This window comes from Cuculus canorus, chromosome 14, assembly GCF_017976375.1.
Source record: "Cuculus canorus isolate bCucCan1 chromosome 14, bCucCan1.pri, whole genome shotgun sequence".
In the NCBI taxonomy this organism is placed as follows: Eukaryota; Metazoa; Chordata; class Aves; order Cuculiformes; family Cuculidae; genus Cuculus; species Cuculus canorus.
In genome coordinates this window covers 5,691,840-5,710,705 of record NC_071414.1, presented here as the reverse complement: position 1 = coordinate 5,710,705, position 18,866 = coordinate 5,691,840, and the positions used below count along the sequence as shown (strand labels likewise).

The 18,866-nt window shown below is 38.1% G+C and overlaps 1 protein-coding gene across 20 annotated transcripts in view; it reads left to right on the top strand.

The window, feature by feature from the left end:
• Window positions 1-18,866, top strand: part of TENM2 (teneurin transmembrane protein 2) — a 961,638-nt gene that overhangs the window by 721,358 nt on the left and 221,414 nt on the right. For 17 of the 20 annotated variants that reach the window (XM_054079360.1, XM_054079361.1, XM_054079368.1 and 14 more), the window contains one exon: window positions 9,189-9,398. The exons of the other annotated variants lie outside the window; for them this stretch is intronic. In XM_054079360.1, coding sequence (XP_053935335.1) covers window positions 9,189-9,398 — 210 coding nt within the window. The remainder of the gene's footprint in view (window positions 1-9,188; window positions 9,399-18,866) is intronic. 20 annotated transcript variants of the gene reach the window in all.

Below are 18,866 nucleotides of genomic sequence, written 5' to 3'. Positions count from 1 at the left end.
TTTTCATTATTTATCTTTTTTTAACTAAAAAAGAGAAGGGCATCAGATGATTTAACAAGACAAGAATTAAGTGACATTAGCTTTTGACAGCAGCAAATTATTCCTTTACCTAACTGAACTGGTTTAGATAATTTTTAAGTCATGACTGTCTACTTATTTTTAATATCCGAATTCCATAACAGTGAAATATTTTGTAGATGGATTGCTTAGGAAAATTAATTTAACTTTAACGCTGAAAGTCACAAGAGAAGTGACTGATTTCCAAGTTAGTCTTATTCTTTTGCATGGATTTTTGACACGATAGTAGCTTACTTCTGTACAGTAATTTCCGTATTCAAAGATTACATATGCGCAATGCTTCAACAAATATTAACCACATACGGAGGTCCAGTGCTTAAAGGAAGATAATACTTGAACAAGCTTGTAGAATGATTCTGTAAGAATACAAACAGAGGCCAGGACTTGATAGTTGTTCTTCATTTGTCCATTTTCTATTGTCTACAGTTCTCAAACTGTCTTCCTGGGTGTGCGGAAAATTGTTCTAATTCGCAGGACAGGGAAGAGGAACATATGAAATATATTTTAATGTTGGAATTTTTTTCTTCCTTTTTTGCAGCAGAGATTGGTTGCCAATTTAAAGTCGTTGCGTTTTTTTTTTCTATCACATATAATACGTTATAAAAAACTTCTTGCCTGGCCAGCAAAATGTAAGCACAACTACAACAACCCTAAACCAATGTGAATTTGTGCATTAGTGCCATGAAGAATCTAGGATTATTGTGGTTTCATTGGAATTTTCTTGATTTATCCCTACACAACTCTCAATCCGTAGGATTGCTTGGAAATGTAAATATGTTATAACATGTGCCTAAGGACAAATAGCCTTGAGTTTTAGAATAATATTGTTTAAACAACATTTTAACTATTAAGTATTAAAATGCTGTACCTACACAGGTAAAATCAGCATTTCTAGGTTTTCTAAAGAAATGCATCCTTTTCCTTGTACAATGTAATTTAGGAATCTTTCAGAACTGTATTTTAAGCTGCATGAGCTCATCCTATATTACTGTTTCCTGTTTTCTTAAAGGAGGTGCAGATTTTGGCAGGTGTCTCAGTTTCTTCAGCGCCAGTTTCCTGAGGGCTTTGGGCCCCTTCCCCTTAGAGTTGACTTTGCTTTTTGACGTTTCGGAGAAAGGCTCCAGGAGAGCTTCGTGTGGGTGAGAAATGAGTTACTTCCATTGCCTACTTGAGAGGGGAGAGAATGAGTGCTGTTTGCACTGAGTTTGGCTTCAGTATCATCTTTAGAGATCTTGCCAACATAAATGCGCCCTGAATGCCACCGGAGCTCATCTGTTGACGATGTGATGGAGCTGTGCCTCAGCAACACTGACGCTCACTCGGCTCCTGCTGCTCTGGGGGTCTCCAACAGCTCGAGCCTTTCAACATTCCACCCACCTTGAAATGAAAAAGCTATCAGACAAAAAAAACTCTTGGGGGCTTCAGGGACCCAAGTGATGTCCTTCTGAAAGACCACGCATCGAGGCTGCCCCAGGGAGCAGTGGGACAGTAGCCAACCCATCGTACATGCAGCCCACAAAGACCTCGTTGTTGACACAGTCATCTCACTCCACAAACAACTCCAACCTTTATGATTTGACAGAGTAGAATCCACACAGTGTTGGTAAGAGCGGCATATCCAGGCTGTGTGCCATGCAGACCTCTGCAGCTCTCTTCTCAGAGAAGCTACTGACAAGATATACAAATCTTTTTTATACACTGATAAAAATTGCCTTTGGGGATGTATTCTGCCCTGTACTGTAGTTACATAAGGTTGGGGTTTTTAATTACCTTCCCACTGTTCATGCTGCTGCATTTTTGCACAGCAAAACTTGGGAAAAGAACTAAGCAAGGCACTATGGTGTTGTTCGTTTTGTTAAATGGGAAAGATGTAAAACCATAGCACTGATTTGTCTTCATCGGGTTATTGTTAGGTAAATCACAGGTGATGAGTTTCTGCGTCTAGATCTCTTTTTTGGCGTTATCTTTTAATTGTTTCAAAGCCACCTTGTGTCTTTTCCTGCTATCGGCTTCATCCTTACTTGCCCTGACTATCAAAGAAATACCAAAAAACATCAACAGACAGGTCTATGCAGGAATATCAGCCCTAGGCTTTTAGGAAAACCTTATTTTCTCCTTTTGACTCTTGTGAAATAGACTCAGTGAAAACTCTTTTCTTAGCTTGGCTGGTTTTGTTCATTTGTTGCGTTTGGAGAGATAGGAGCTTCAGAGGCACTCAAAGAACCTTTCTTCGGTGATAACTCTGTCATCCAAATCCTGATGTATATCTTTCTGTTTTGCTCTTTTGTAGCTTGTTTGCTTTAGAGGAAAAGTGCAACCGGAGTTTAGGCAGCAGAAAGCAACTTAATGCTGAAGAAAATGATCACAAACTGTCAGACTTCTTTCCCTCTTTTTCTGGCACACTTCATTTTGGGCTTTTGTGATGGCAACTTGAAATGCAGCCTAATGATTAAAGGGTTAATCGAGTCATCTTTACAGATAAATTAGCATTGCTGCGTGCTGGTAGGTGGCTGGTGGGTGGTTTGTCTTCTCTTTCTGGCAGTAGAGGCCATAGCTCTGGGGAAGAACGGCTTTCTCCCCTGTGAAAAGCTTGGTGGCTCTGGGGTGCCGAAGTACACGTACCTTCTTAGCTACAAAAATTACAGATGCTGTTACTGCACAGAGAATGGGCGATTTTTCCTGCTGTCAGTTAACTGTAGTAATTTCATCAAATATAAAATATTTATATTCCTTTTGCCAGTTATGATAATATATACTTATTTTTTTTTAAATATGACTCTGCTTGCGAGTGCCCAGCCCTGCTTTGCATAAATATTGGACAGACAGGTTTTTTCTGGAAGAAAGCAATTATTTTGAGGAGGAGGAGAGTCTGCTGAATGTGCTATACCTCAGGAAAGCTTCACCTTCATCAACCGCCTGCTTAATTTATAGTGTTTTGCACTGCAGAAACGTGTCTTATCTAGTTGTTTCCTAACACATTTAGCAACGTTTCTCACTCTTAAAGTGAACTTAACATTGCTGACAATGAAACACAGTGTAAATGTGTTTGCTGCAGGATTGGGGTGAGACCCTGGCAGAGGGGTCCTGGGCGTGTTCCTTCAGTTGATGCCATCCAGCTTCCCAGCTCTGTTCCCTGAAGTGAGGGACAAAAGGAGGGGGACATCTGGTCCTTCTCTTTTATCATCTGTAGTTAATGTCTGACCAATGCCGTTACCAAACAGCCTTCCTTGTATGATTTTAGTAAATGTGAGCAACACAGCAGCTGCTGATACTGTCCATCAGTAAAGTCATTCACATAATTTTATGGGACTTTTTTATATGGGGTTCTATACTGTGTGTTGATGTGACATGAATATCAGCGTCAATCAATAAATGTCAAATTCTTAATTGCCAATTAAGTGTTACAGTTTCTGTTATGATGCTATAAGTTATGTAGAAACAACTCATCTCCTTTCACTTTTAAATTCCTTAGTTTCCTGCATTAATACTCGAATGCTATTTTATCTTGCAGACAGCTGTTCTAAAAAGACAAGTTATCTTAAAGTTTCCCTTCTTTCTGCAATCTAATGTGTCGAGGATTGCACAGTGAGTTTGTGGCTTGCATATGTCTTCTCTGTTTCGGTCCCAGTCCTTACAACCGGACCTATAGGACAACAACAGAAGTGACTTCATTGATAGTAATATATGTGACTAACTGTAGTTATTTCAGATAATTTCTGTTTATTTGCTTATTTTCTCCATGAATAGCAGGTAGCCTGACTTAGAGAAGTACAAAACAGTTATATTATAACATCTTGATTATGAAGATTACCGGTTGTTTAAAGCCATTGAAACCTGATTTTGCTTGCTATTATTATTGCCCCTACACATAGGAAGATGCCTTCATAAATGTAATTTATCAATGAAGATGAGCTGTTTAGGTATATTAAAGTCTCAGTGTGACATGCTGACAATGCATGACAACCATCTACACAGATTTTTGCTGTACCTTTGCTAACCCTGGAAGTAAGATTCTCCTGACGGGAAAAGCTTGAGAGTAGCATTGCAGGTACAAGAAGCTTTGAGATCTGGGTACCACCTCTGAGATTCAGACCTTTTGTAACAAAGTAAGTTTTAATATTGAAGAAGATAACTTAGCGATGTGGAATGGTAGCAAAACAAGTTGTGGTCTTCACGAAGTTGATGGCAAAATGGCTATTAAAGAACTCCGGATATTATGTGTATCATTCTAAATCTTTTGTAACAAAATAAGTTTTTATATTGAAGAAGATAACTTAGCGATGTGGAATGGCAGCAAAACAAGTTGTGGTCTTCACAAAGTTGATGGCAAAATGGCTATTAAAGAACTCCGGATATTATGTGTATCATTCTAAATGTGTGTGGGTAAATCTATTTCAATGTATAAACACATATACAGCTGTTTCTTATGTTGTTAGGTAGTAACACTACGCTATTGTGCAGTTAGCTGAAAGGCTACTGTACAGTTCTTGAAAATATATGTTTGTAATGTGTGTCAAAATTCTGAAATTTGGGTTATTTTTGTCGTGTTTGTTCCCTGCTTCCTGCCATGCTCCATGGTGGAATACAGAGGCCAGGGTTTCACACATATGGCCTTCATGCACCCACGAAGCTCTGTAGGTCCTTTGCAGGAGGTGGAAGAAGAGGTAGTATGGAAGGAACATTGCAAAAATCCTTGAGTAACCAATAAGCAGCCTGCTTTTCTTCTTTGACTTTGTCTTTTATTTATGGATATCAATGCTAGGAGTAATTGCAGGCAGTCATGTGGGGTTTTTTCCCCTCTGGTCATGGATTTTGATCTTTTAGGCTAGATGCAACCAGAGAATCTCTTTCCTAAATGCGCTATTGTGATTAAGAGCAATGGAACTCCTCGTAGGTGTCTTGAGACTGTTTGCTCTGTGGCCGCACTCGTGTGTTATACCAGGACCACACATGCAAGTCCACACAGAGAAGCTTGTGTGTTATTGAACCTCTGTCTGTCTGTGAAGCTGTCCTTAAAAAGGAGAATAATAAAATTCCTATGTCTGACCCATATACTCAGCTTTTGTGGATAACCTTCTGAGGATGGTTGTGGAGCTGTGGCATCGGTACCAGCAAGCGTGGCACAGCTCTTGAATGTTAAATCTACGGCAGATTTTAAGCCTTAGGGGCTTGAAGTGTCGTGGTAATTGAGGAATGGTTTCATAAAAGTTCCTGGGCTGATGAAAAAAGATGTGACTCTGTTTAAAAGAAAAAAAAAATAGAAAAAATAAGTTTATGCTTTCTCCTATATAATCTTAGTGGGGAAAAAGGGAAAATAAGTGATAAGAGGGTAAAGGCAGCCTTTGCAGAATAAGGTGTTGTGGCTAAAGCCCAAAGCTATCCCAAATCAGAACGCCCCCCAGAAGGAGAGTTATGAAGATTTTTCATTAAGTAGTAAGTTAAGATAAATGACAGGAGAGTGAAATGAGGCAAAAGCTATCAAGGACAAGGGGGTTTTGTCTTGTATGATTGCTATTTTTGAAAAATGCCTTAGCAATACCGTATCCAATATCGGTGTGAGTCTTTGCCATGCGTGAGTATAGGCAGTATGAGCATGCATGTGAACTGATATTGGAAGAAGAACTAATAATAATTATTATTATTGAAATTGCAGTGTGTCCGCTTTTAGACTTTGACTTCCTTTTCTACTATTGGTATCTGGTTTATGTTTCTTTGGGTATATTACACAATTACGTTATTGCTGTCAACAGAAGTAAAGTATCCGTTACATAGGGTTTCTGTCAGTGGATAAAGATCTGATTCGTAGAGGTTTTATCATATTAATATATGAAGAGTAGACACAAATTGTGCAAAACCCTATTTACTTCATGGATTTAACTGTTGAAAACAGCAATGTAACAAAATACTGGTGTTACCATACATCATAGTATGTTTTATAGTACTGTAGGGTATTGCAAGTCCCATTGTGAAGAGGTGGAAATTTAGAATCGTTTCAAAAGATGGGGGCTTCAAAATAAAGCTGGAAGGTATCTACAGACAAATGAACAGGTCTGGCAAGAAGCTCAGGTTTATAAAACCTGTAAAACTTAGTCTGCTATTTTAAATGGTCCAATAATGCATTGAACTTAGTTGACCAAGATATTAGTGTTGAACAGTATGAATTAACCAGGTTATTTTGAACTTAAGAGTATATAGTAGCAAATAAATTGCATTTATCATGCTCTTTATAGCCTAGCTGCATACATTCAATTCCCTTCAGTAGTTTCATGACCATTCTCTCAGCTGTGGTACTGCAGATGGTTACCCCTTAGATTCATTTCCTAAGGCAACAAAGCTTAATAGGATCTTTTTCTGTTCCTCTTCAGTAATTTTTCAACTCACTTCCTACCAAATTTTACAAAAGGTCAGGTACCTTAAGTTGTGCTGTGTTTTTCAAGGATTGAGGGTGGAAAGCCATAGAGAGGGAAGATGCTCTGGTAGAGCCCCACTGTTGTAGAGGGTAAGACTGAAGTGAGAGTTCAGTAGGTCCCAAAAATGAACTCGACAAAAACTGAGTTGAAAGGCTGAGAATGCCCCAACTACAAGAAAAGATTTAATCACATTTGGCAGCTTATTAGAAAAATCTAACCACAGGACGGATCGGCAGTAGGTTCTGTGTTTTTCCATTAATACATGCTTATGGACAAATCTTCCCTAGGAGCTGACTTCCCACTAAAATAATGTAATGTTTTAAGAACTTGATACCTTCTGTTTCCTCTAAGCGAGGAACAGAGCTGTAGTAATTAGATATTTTACCTTGTCTTCAGGGATTTGGGCTGCATCATTTCATGAAGGTAATGATGTGATTAGCTTTCCTTGCAAAAGAATTCTTAGGTTGTTTTAATTTCTTTCAGTGTATTCTGTAAAAACTTACCTAAACTTTTCTGAAATACCATCTGCAGTTTGCATGGAAGGAAAAATCTTTTTCCCTTCATCTCATAACCTCACACATTCAACACTTTAATAATACAGTAATATATTTCCATGTGATACACTAAAGAAGCAGAGCCAGAATATGTGAAAATTAAATGCACACAATGGGCATAGTGTCATATTCCTGTTTGAGGTCTGTCAAACCTCAGCCTCTCTGCTTGTTTCTAACACATTGCAAAGAAATAATTAGAACCTGGTTTTGTTCAGTCACTTCCCTTGAATGTTAAGCATATTCACTGTAGTATTTCATAAGAATAGCATAATCTTGAATAAAAACAGTAATTATTTCTGTCATCAATATTAGAATTATTTCCTCATAAATGTAAGCCCACAATGAAAATATTCAATGCGTATTGAATTTTCTGTAGCATAAAAGATTGTAGATGGGGGTTACTGTAGAGCAGCTTAAACCCGTTGCTGTCCTATGATAACTTGATCATTTAGTCTTATCATATATTTATCCAGTGCTAAAAGTATAATAAAAATAAGCATAATAGTCACTTGCCTATCTCCAGATATTTATATAATTTCTAACTTTTTGAAGGTGAGAAAGTAGTTGATGCTATTTACTGGTACCATGCAGTGAAAGGGTTTTTTTTTTTAGTATTTATGGGTATCTTTGGTTGATTGCTGCTTCCCAAATATAATTTATAGGGTCAGAATTTTTAAATTTTCTTAGTTTTCTTTTTTTTTTTACCTTTGGAATTTGATGGTGACTCTAGAGGATTACCTGATGATATAGACCATGGTGTAATTCATAGAAAGTGAGGGATTCTTGATTTCAGAAATGACGATGTAAGTAATTAGAAAGCCAGTGTGTAATTACTTTGCTACTGTTTCTTTAAGAAAGGCGGAAACAAGGATGGTGCCATTTTATGTAGTTTTGCTGTGTTTTAACATTTGTAGCTACCGTCCAGCAGATCTCTCTCTGCCCCACAAACTTTGGCAGTATCACAGAGGTTATATTTTCTGATGTATAAATTATTCATGAATAGTTTCTCCAGTGCGCTAAATAAACTCCCAGAGATCAGAATGCTCATTTCTCTTTTTCTTCTCCTACCTATAACTGGTCATATCCTAATGGGCAATGCAAAAAAAACCAACCCAAAACTGTTTTCATGTGTTTGCATTTGGTGGAATGGATTGATGTAAAGTTATGAGAGGAAAGTTCGCAAAACCAAAGAATAAACAATTGTGACCGTTTTTTCAGTTCAGTTGACCAAAATATGTTGTTAGAGTGGGCTGAGGTACATTAAGGTTCAGGTTGCAGAGTTAAAATCAACCTGTCTGGTGAGCTGGGCAGGAAATTCTGTCCCTACAGCACCAGCGCAGAAAGAAATGCGAGTGAAAGGACAGGAAAGCTTAAGAGTTTCCAACCAATATTCCAACTTAGCCCATCTCTGCAATGGAATAATTCCTTTTCAGTCCTGCTGTCCCCTATGCTTCCTATCATATCCGTCAGTGGGTTTTGGAGACATCTACAACAATGTAGGAAGAACTTCAGCTTGGAGATGGTTTTCATGTTGTTCTTGTTATGTGCCTCTAATAGAATCATCTACTGGAGCAATTTCTCTGGTTAAAAAACCCACTGTATATATGAACATATATATAAGAAATATCACATAACCACCAGTATTTTAAGATATGATTACAAACGTGTTGGAATTCCAGGAACCAACTCTATATAGTCCCGTACCTCATTGGTCTTATTTGGCCAAATGAACTATTTTTATGAATATTCCTCCGGTACAATATGTAGATGATGGGCTTTTATTTTGCAGCGCCTGAGAAGGCAGCTGGCACCTCGCACCGCTTGGCTGCTGTGTGTCCGTGCCCAGCAGAACGGAGCGTTCCCCATCCAGCGGTGTGCAGTTGCTCTCGTTCACTCAGCATCTGTTCACCTGAGCAGTTACAAGCTGATACTACGGAGAGATTTTTGGAATAAGCTCACAACATAGCTGCTCGCAGTGCCTTGAATATGGTACAAAGGGACAAGTTTTTACCAGTGGAGCGATTTTGTGGCTCTGTGCAGCAGGAATCGTGTGTGACAATGGACAGATACAGTGAAATTACTTGTCTGTTTGTTTTTTTTCATTACATTCATTACTGATCTTTGATCCCTGTGTCCTCTTCCCCAGGTCGTCCCATTCCACCTACATCCTCGTCTAGCCTTCTCCCATCTGCTCAGCTGCCCAGTTCTCATAATCCTCCACCAGTTAGCTGCCAGATGCCATTGCTAGACAGCAATACGTCCCATCAAATCATGGACACCAATCCCGATGAGGAGTTCTCTCCTAACTCATATCTGCTAAGAGCGTGTTCAGGGCCACAGCAGACTTCCAGCAGTGGTAAGAAAATTGCAAACATACGGAGTTTGTTTGTGACATGTTTGTGCCAGCTTTATGCATTTCCTTTTTTTTTGTAAATGTGTTCTTGCATATATGGAAATGAGGCAAACAAAAATCTTACTGTTCTAGTTCATGGAAACTTTTTTGGAAATACCATACATTGTATACGTTAGTCTTTCGTTTTACTGTAGAGAGTTTTTTACTTTCAGGAATGTTACAAGCAGTATATTACCGCTTATAAATATTACTAAATTGTTGTCATCAGAGATTTATTTTTTGAAGTAGTTCTCCTGCTCCTTGATACATCTGGTAAGAGAGGCGTACCCACGATGGTTCTTTATTCTGCCTGGGCTAGTGCGGTAGCTCATGCGAGTGATGAGGTTCGGTATCTAAAGATGTGTGTTGCTTCTGCCATTCTGTGTCTGTCCTTGTTTCAGCATGTGTCTGTTTCTATACTCCCAATGTCACGTTTAACTAAGATACTGCTATTTTGCAGCAAATTAATTATTGTCTTTCAGGCCACCATTTTAAAACATTTGCAGCTCTGCTATCAGTCACATAATCTGTAGTGCTTAGGGGTTTTTTGTTGGGCTTTTTTTGTTTGTTTGTTTTGGGTGGTTCATTGTGGTTTTTCCTTAATTACCAGATGCTGATTTTTCATGTTGACAGCCAAAAATTGAAGAATGAAGATGCAGTCCCTTTTTAGAAATGCAAGCAAAATACAAGAGGGCTATTAAAGCTCCTTTTCTTTATTTTTTTTGCTTTTTTTTTTTTGTTTGTTTGGGTTTTTTTTGAACATGAATATCTGCACCACAGTCTCTGTATGTTTAACTAAGCACTGTAAGTTTATATCTTATATATGGTTTCTGATCTGCTCAAGGTCACACTTCCAGTAACAATATAGTTCCGCACGCTATCGGAGATACTATGGAGTGTGAAGCTCCATGGCCTTTGTGGATGCACGCAGTACCCTTAAACAATGCTCTTTAAACAGTGGCTGGTGGTGCACGGTGAGAGGATGACACAATGAGCAAAAGTTGAAATGTTAATGATTCAGAGTGGATATAAGGTAAAACTTTTTCCCTAAGCGTTGGATTGGAACACGTTGCTCGGAGAGCCTGTGTAACGTCTGTCTTGGAGGTTTTCAAGAACAGGCTGTTGACAATCCTGAGCTACTCTGAGCTACCTCAGAGCTGCCTTTGCTTGCAGGAGGCTGGACTAGGGACCTCTTGGGGTTCCTTCTATCCTGAATTATCCTTTCACCCAATGATCCAGTTGCTGTCTCAGATACATAAGATACAATCCACAAAGACATAATAAATCCAAAGTTGACCATGTTTCCTTGGTACTTGAGGTTTGAGGGTGGAAAATATGATACCAATTTGGTTTTGTTTGTTGTTTGGTTTTTTTTTAAGAGGTTTAGGGGAATCTGAGGAGCTGCGGACATTAAACTCACTTCATCTGTAATGGGGAACCCAGTGGAATCTATAGCAATGGGCAGGAGGAGGGAAGTGGGTGCGTTCTGTCCTGGGCGAGTCAGTGTATCTTCTGTGGAGGGTAGTGCTGCCTTAGGAACATTAAAGAGTTGTTTGGAGGGATCAGCCATTTCTGAATAAGGGGTATCTGGTTGGTGAAGGGCCTTCGTGTTTTCAAAAGGTTCTCAGCAAAATCTGTCACTGAGCTGCTTTTAAGGGACCTGAACTCTTAACACAGGGTAAGCAGAAGCTGGAGCTCCTCAGTGAGTTTTCACGGGCCGTGAAGATACCTGGAGAAGATAATGAGCTTTGGGGTAAGAAAGGTAGCTGATGGTAAGGTGCTGAGGATGAGATCAGACTGTGAAGAATCACAAAGGAGCCTGTGAGGCCAAATAACAAGGCAAGAAAATGGCAGAGGAATCATAGAAACACCAGGTTGGAAAGGACCCACTGGATTAATTCAGGAAATTCAGGCAGAGAAACATGAAGTGATATTCATGGGAAAAGCCGCTCTGGTTTGCTGGTTAGCAGTGGATTATTATTACTATATGTACTAATACCATTCAGGAGTGAGTTGTTGGGGGTGTGCATGCTTAATCTTGGAGCTCAGGATCAGGTGAGTGTTGACAGCTGAAGAAAGGAATAATGAACAAAACAGAGAACGTTGTCTAAATGACATGATGGATCAGTTTACAAGGATTTAAAAGGGAATCAGGAAAGTAAATGGGAGGGCGACGCAATGAGGGTTGCTAAGTGGAAGAAAATCGAGGTCAGGGAACGTGAACCAGAAGAAGAATCTTGGAGGATACTTCAATAGTTGGTGCTTTGTATTTATATTCATAGTTGGAGACTGAGTGAGCCAGCATAGTTTTTCTTATAAAGCCAAGTAAAGGAAGCTGCAGTACAAGTGAAAACGTGATGGAAAAGCTCTTTCTGTTCCATTTCAAATAACAGTCATTATTTCTTTAAATCCTTAAAAGCTTTGTTTCACACTTGTTACTGTGGACTGACCCAAGGAACCCTTGTGACATGCTCAGATATGCTTTGAATTGTTATTAAAAGGCTGATTTGTTCATTCTACTTTTTAACTTTTTTTCCCTGAAATATTCCATTTCCTTTTATTAACCAGCCATATAATACATAAAGACTTTTAGTTTTCAGGATATAAGAAATGGAATTTTTTGTTTTTAACTGTAGACGCATAATTGTTTGATCACCACTGAGTGTTTGAAAGTATGAGCTCTCCCGGACTTAGTAAATTCTATGGAAATGAATAAGCCTTTGCGAGCAATCTCATTGTGTATTTCTGACTGTGTTTCTTTTAGAGAGTTTATAAGAAAACATATAGTCACATATACCTTAAATTGGAAAAGCTCACCATTTTATTTTTGGGTCATCCTTATTCTTGGAAGATTTTTCGAGTTGGATTTACCATCTACATGATATGGAAAGGTGGACCATGCTTTGAGATTATTTTTTTTTTAAAAAAAAGTCTTAATTTTTCTTTATAATCTATTTTTAGTTGAAAACTTAGCAACATAGATCCAGGCATTGTGCAAGCATAAAAAAAATTAAATATTTTGTTTAAAATTGGGGTTGGGTTAAAAAGGAAGATTTGATGATATTTGGATTTAAAGCTTAGATTCCAGATAATCTTTGATCATTAATAAATATTGCTAGCAGTTTCTAGGTGGTTCTTTAAACATTTCTATCACAGTCCTAAGTGCCGAAGATGAAATATTTGCAGAAGTCTCCTACTGATTACATTATTTAATAAGTGTCCTCTTGTTTGTCTGATTGTACACTTAACGCTTGCTTCAACCTCTACAATTACTGGATAGCTCCTCAACAAGTTTAAGATGGGTCGTCTTGGATATGAGGTGGTAGTCATCCACATGTACTGCCCTGTGCCCTTCACATTAGCCATCTTGATATATCTGGAAACCTCATTTGCCTAAAAAAATTACCTAATCAAATCTTCCATCAAATGAGCAATCTATTGTTGATATTATGAAGGCCTTTAATCTACGATAAATCTTTGTTAGAACTCATCAGAGCTTCCAGTTTGAGAGAAATGTGATTATAGCACTCTTAAAATGACATTACATCATCGGGGTGATTGGTTTATCATTTGGAGAAGCGACATCAATCATAACTTAGCATAACCACACAGTAAATGAATTCAACCTTTCTACTGCAGAACAATGACACAATAATTGCTCAAAATCAGACTTCAAATCAGAAAATGCGCTTTCTTTAAATATGATGTTAACCTAATGGAATATATTATTAAAAATCATGTTTGAGGGAATTCTATGTAATTAAAAATATGTGAAAATGTATTCCTTTTTTCTCTCATTAGAACCTGATTTCAGTTGCAGAATCATTTTCTATGCAACGGATATTATGCGGTTTTTAATTGAACTCCCATCACTTACATTTCTCTGCTTGTATTTTTTAATGTAATATGCAACACAATTATAAGTGATGAAGGACAAGAGGTTTTTGAAATCTGGTGCACCTGCTGATCGTGTTTTGAAAAACACAAATATTATAGAAGGAAATAAGACCTTTATCCGTCAAAAGTTAGTCTTGGTTTTTTTTTTCCCCTTTAAAAGAAGGTCATTCCTGTCACACCATTTTCTAGGATGGTTTCTTACAGCTAACTGTAGAATAGGTTTATTTCTCCTTCCCATATATATTGTATGTATTTTCTTTCAAATAATGTAAGGTGACTCATCTTTTTGGAATGCCATTTTAATGGTTTCAGTCATAATAGACTATAGCAGGCTGTTTTCCAGCCTTACATAGAAGAAAGGATAAGGGGTTTTGTTGCTAGCAGCTTTGCCCTTACTTTGTTATATAGGATTTGTTCCTATTAAACCAAATTTTGGAATCCCAACAGGAGAACTGTTTGATTTTTCAAACTGAGTAAAGCACATAGGATGTACTTACTTGCACAATAGTTTTTGATGCAATGGATCCGTAAAGGGATGCGTTCATCATCTTCAACCACTCAAGCAGTTCAAAAGTAGACGAAGAATAATTTTCAGAGTATTTGGAAATTGGGAAAATCCTAAGCTGTGCATTAGATATTGTCAGGATTCCCAAGAGGTTACTGAAGTCTAACTAAAGGAGGGGTATCATGCCCGTTTTTTCATTGATAACATGTCTTTTTGGCTCAAAGACAGTAATATAAAGCAGTTCGCTCAATGTAATGGTATTTACCCTCAGAGGAGTTTGGATGCTGCTTAGAAGAGAGGGTTTGCTTTAATTTTTTTAACAAGCAATTGTTGGCAGTGAAGAATAAAGAAATAGGTTGGCTTGAGCAAAATAGTTATTGTTGTTTAGTATGGTCTGTGAGTTAGAGTGGAAGGGAAGAATAAGACTTTATGCTAATAACCCTTGCTTGTGTTAATTTATTATGTAAATGATCAGTATTCATTATGTTGAGTATAAATATCTGGAAGGATCTCCTGTGTTAAACAGATATTACCTGTCTATAGGCTTTAATCTTTATTAATATATAATTACCACCACCTCCTTCCAGTTTAATACAGTATGTAAAAATATTTTTTTTTCTGAAAGAAGCAAGAGCTTTCATTAATGCACCGTAGCTGGAGGGCTTATTTGAGATCCTCTGCTGAGAGTGCTCGGAAGTGTATGTTTTATAACCCTCTACAATCTGGCATAAAATAAACAGGTATTTCCAGTTTCTATTGTACAATGCAAACCCATACAGAAGACAGTCATCTTTAAGAAGTAAATGAATCCTATAGCAAAATAATTACATTTCCTTCAGTTGATTAAATATCACCCCGTACTGAATGGAGAAAGAAAGAAGTTTGGATCTATCACTAAGTAGCATCTTTGTCTTGTTGCCAGAAAATCATGGGTTTAAACTGTAGATAAGAAATCTACGTGTGCATAGTGGTCCCAGCGTGATAGCCAGTTGCTAGATTGCTGGAGGAATTATTCACAATTAACCAAGCTCAATATTGAGCATTAAATATTCTATCAGAATATGAATCTAATGGTCAACAAAGGGAAGTGCAAAGTCCTGCCCCTGGAGAGGAGAAATACCACTACATGCTGAGGCTTACCAGCTGGGAAGCAGCTGTGCAGAAGTGCACCTGGGATCTCAGAGGACAAAAGATAGACCATGAGCTAGCGAAGTGCCCTGGGCAAAAGTAGGGCTGCAGCACTGCCATCAGGGTCAAGGGAGGTGATGCTGCTTCTCTGCTCCAGACTGGAGTGCATTTGCAGTGCTGAGGCACTTACTGGAGCACGTTGAGTGAAGAGCCACTAAGGTAATCGAGGGATTGGAGCATCTAATACTCTGGGAGGGCTGAGAGAGGCAGACTGTTCATTCTGGAGAAGAAAAGGCTCAGCGGGATCTTATCCCAACGGGGAAGAGTCAGGATAAGGGAGACAGGCTCTCCTCAGTTGGTGTTCACTGACAGAAGGCTTAAATTGAAATATAGAAAATTCTGTCTAAACATAAGAAGAAACTTTTTTTACTGTAAAGGGAGATCAAGCATTGGAACAGTTGGACCAGAGAGACTGAAAAGTCTTCATCCTTAGAAATGCTCAAAAATATCCACTCGTAACAGTTTCAGCAGTTAGTAAGTTTTAGAGGTGTGGAAGACTCACTGGTACTTTATATAGAATCAGGCTGACCAGAACTTAGGGAGTTGTTTTGTGGTAGCAACTTGTGCATCCCAACGGAAGATGCAGATGACTCCATTCCAGACTCCATGCTCTCAGAGGTTTTGCAGTTCCCCGGTGTTGTCTATTAAAATGATAAGACTTAATTATGCTCAAAGTCACAGTGATGTTCTCATGGTAACCTGAGGTTTATGGGTATTCTTTCTTGATCCACACCGTATGGGGTCATAAAACATGTTTTGCTTGTACACTGTCATTGCAGGTGGTAGAGGTCCTGCCAACACTCTTGCACAGAAAATAACCATAGGATTCTTGAGCAATATTAATACTTAATTTTACAGAAAGGTTTTGGTTTGTTCTTTTTGAATTAGGAATACTAAAAGCAACATTTTTTTTTCTGATTACGTTTTATGACAATGCAAAAACCCCAGTTCAGATTATCATTTTAATTTCTATTTGCAAATAAAAGGAAATCGTATGTTTTCCTGTATACTTTATTATTATTGTTGTTATTATTATTGTTGTTAAGAATTGCAGTGATAGAGGCTTTTTTTTTCCTACCTTGGCACCCATGGTTGTTATGCTCTGCCATGGATGTAGGAGAAAACAGTGCTCATTTGCAGAATTAGAATCATAGAATCACCAGGTTGGAAAGGACCCACTGGATCATCGAGTCCAACCATTCCTAACACTCTCTTAAACCATGCCCTAAGCACTTCATCCACCCGTCCCTTAAACACCTCCAGGGAAGGTGACTCGATGACCTCAAGACTTAATGCTTAATAAAGGTGAAGAACATAAACCACCATGTATTTCTCAGTCTTCTCTTCACCAGGTGACAATGTCCAATAAAGATTTCTCTTTTACAGTAAGATCGAAGAGAAACTAAACCCTGTTGGTTCCCAGTGTTTATGCTATGAAGACTGGCTTTGAGATGTTAAGCAATAATCCTTTTCTATGCACGTTGCTTGAAACTGTGTATATGTTTAGCAGCAAGATCTTTAAACAGCCCATTTTTTTTTCCCCAATTTGTTTTTAATACTTAAATTCTGTAAATCCTTAATGGCTGGTCACATTCTAATTCCACTGCAATTCTTGAGTCTAATTTTAGAGCTTTGGACTGGAGTTAGAGATGGAGGAAACAGCACGAGCTATGTTTTCCCATTGAATCTGAAGGGTGTTCTTTTTCTTAAGCATTATATCTATGGTGCTGCAACTATTACTGATATAATTGCTGCTGCTAATCTGGGTAGCATATGTCGACAATGTCAGCAGATGTCTGAATTTCAGCCAGAAGATGTGATTCTTGATATTAAGAAATTGCAGAGACATTGTATTTATTAATTTATGAATTCATAATTGTAGGAGACAAACAAATCTCAAACAGAAGATTATGGTATTAAAAATGATAATGTGCTACAAAAAGCTGTAAAACCGAGAGCAGATTCTAATTATGTTGTTTCTGTATTCTTAAACTCGCTGTGGTTTTGAGAGCTACAGAGATTTTTCTTAGCTGCTCTCCCGTCGTTTTAGTTTAAGGCCCGTAAATGTGTTAAGCTGGCAGCCTCTGTAGCAATAAAAGCAGTGCAGCAAAGCAGCTGTGGTGCCAACTTTCCAACTATCCATTTCTCCAAAGTGTTACTCTGCTGTTCTCTAATGTCTACCGCTATGGTTAGGAAACAAATTAGGTACCGTGGCCAGTCAGGCCTTGTTTTTTCTCATTCCCCATCCTTACTGTCAGCCAGCAGCTGGTTTGAGATCACGGATCAATGTCATACATTTGAAACCGAAGACTAGATATTGTTGTTCTGTTTTGTTGTGCCATGGGAATAGGTGTCTAGACTTGGTGTCTTGCTTGAAAAGTAGTATCAGTAGCATTAAAATCATAAGCAGAGTAACTCTTTTTCATCCTTTTTTTTGTCTTTTGTATGCTGAGTCCAGATGCTGTTTGTGTTTCTCCTTTTAGTGTAGAAAAACCTAAAATGGTTCATGCTAATGCTCTCTGCTGTAAGTCATGCTGTGTGGGAGAGAATTTTGTCTTTTGATACAGAATTTTGAATCTTCTGAACTCTACCTCCTTTTTTATTGAAAATGATGTGGTCCTAATAACTTCATAATTGTATCACCTGGGCTTCACAGGTGATAAAATCGTGAACCTAAAATTTAGGACCTATTTTCTTCAGAATTCTTTTCAGTATTTGTACAGGGGAAGTTCTGTGGTTTGGTTTCTGCTTGTTTGGTTGTTTTTTTTGGAACAACAAGAAGTTTAATAACTTAAATCTTTCTCTCTATAAATCCAAGTGGGCGTTGTTACAAACCCTTGAAGTCGAAGAGACAGTTTTCATCTGATTTAATATCTTGTCTTACAGGTTTCCGAATTTTGATAAGGCAAAGCCATACACATCTGCTTTATTTAAATGATAAATTATGAAATTATCAAGTACTTCATAGTTACTCCTGGTTATAGAATCACTTGGATAGTTTTACAGTTATGTAATAACTATGTGTTATATGCTTGTAAATATTAGCATCTTATCAGGCAAATCTGTAAACATATATCTTCTATTGATCACACTATCACCTCTAGGAACTGAGTTTAGCTTCAGATAAAGCATGATTCCAGAAAAAGAAATTAGGACTTGTTTTCGTTTAGATGATGTTCAGTATTGTTCTAAAAAGTACAGGACTTGGAGAACACGCCACATAGAGGGAGAAAGTGCTCAGTGGTTATTACGGACTATCTCTTATTTTTTTCCCCATTCATGCCCGACTCTTTGCCTGACAGTTCTGCCATGCATGTCCTTTATATCCCTTCAGCATAAAGAGAAAGAAATCTGAACTCTGTCATTTGACTCAATATTTTTCCCTTTCTGCAACAGCCCTGTTCCCTCTGGGCTTACGTACACTAAAAGGGTTTGCGCGTATAGCTTTATTGATGAAACCCTCCACTGAAAATACAGCTCACCCAAGAAAAATATGCTTTCCTTTAACTTCCTAATCCAATTTCTCAAGTGGATTAAGCCATACTGTATAAAGAACTCCTTTGCTTGCATCACTGCGTCTTCTGCTGGCTTGTGCTGATGCATGCTTTTGTAGACCAGGTTTTTGTCTTTCTTACAGTTTCAACTTTAGCGATAGCCTTATGCAGCCACTGTTACAGTGTATGTCATGAAAGTGTGTGGTTCCTCCATTAAACAGCTCCTTTATTTTTATGCAGATTTACAAACGTTTCCTGCAGAAAGAGCGTGATGTTAGGAGGCCAAGTAAATGTTCACAGGCTTTGATATTGTGGGGTGGATTCAGAGCTGAGCTTGGCATTTCAGCT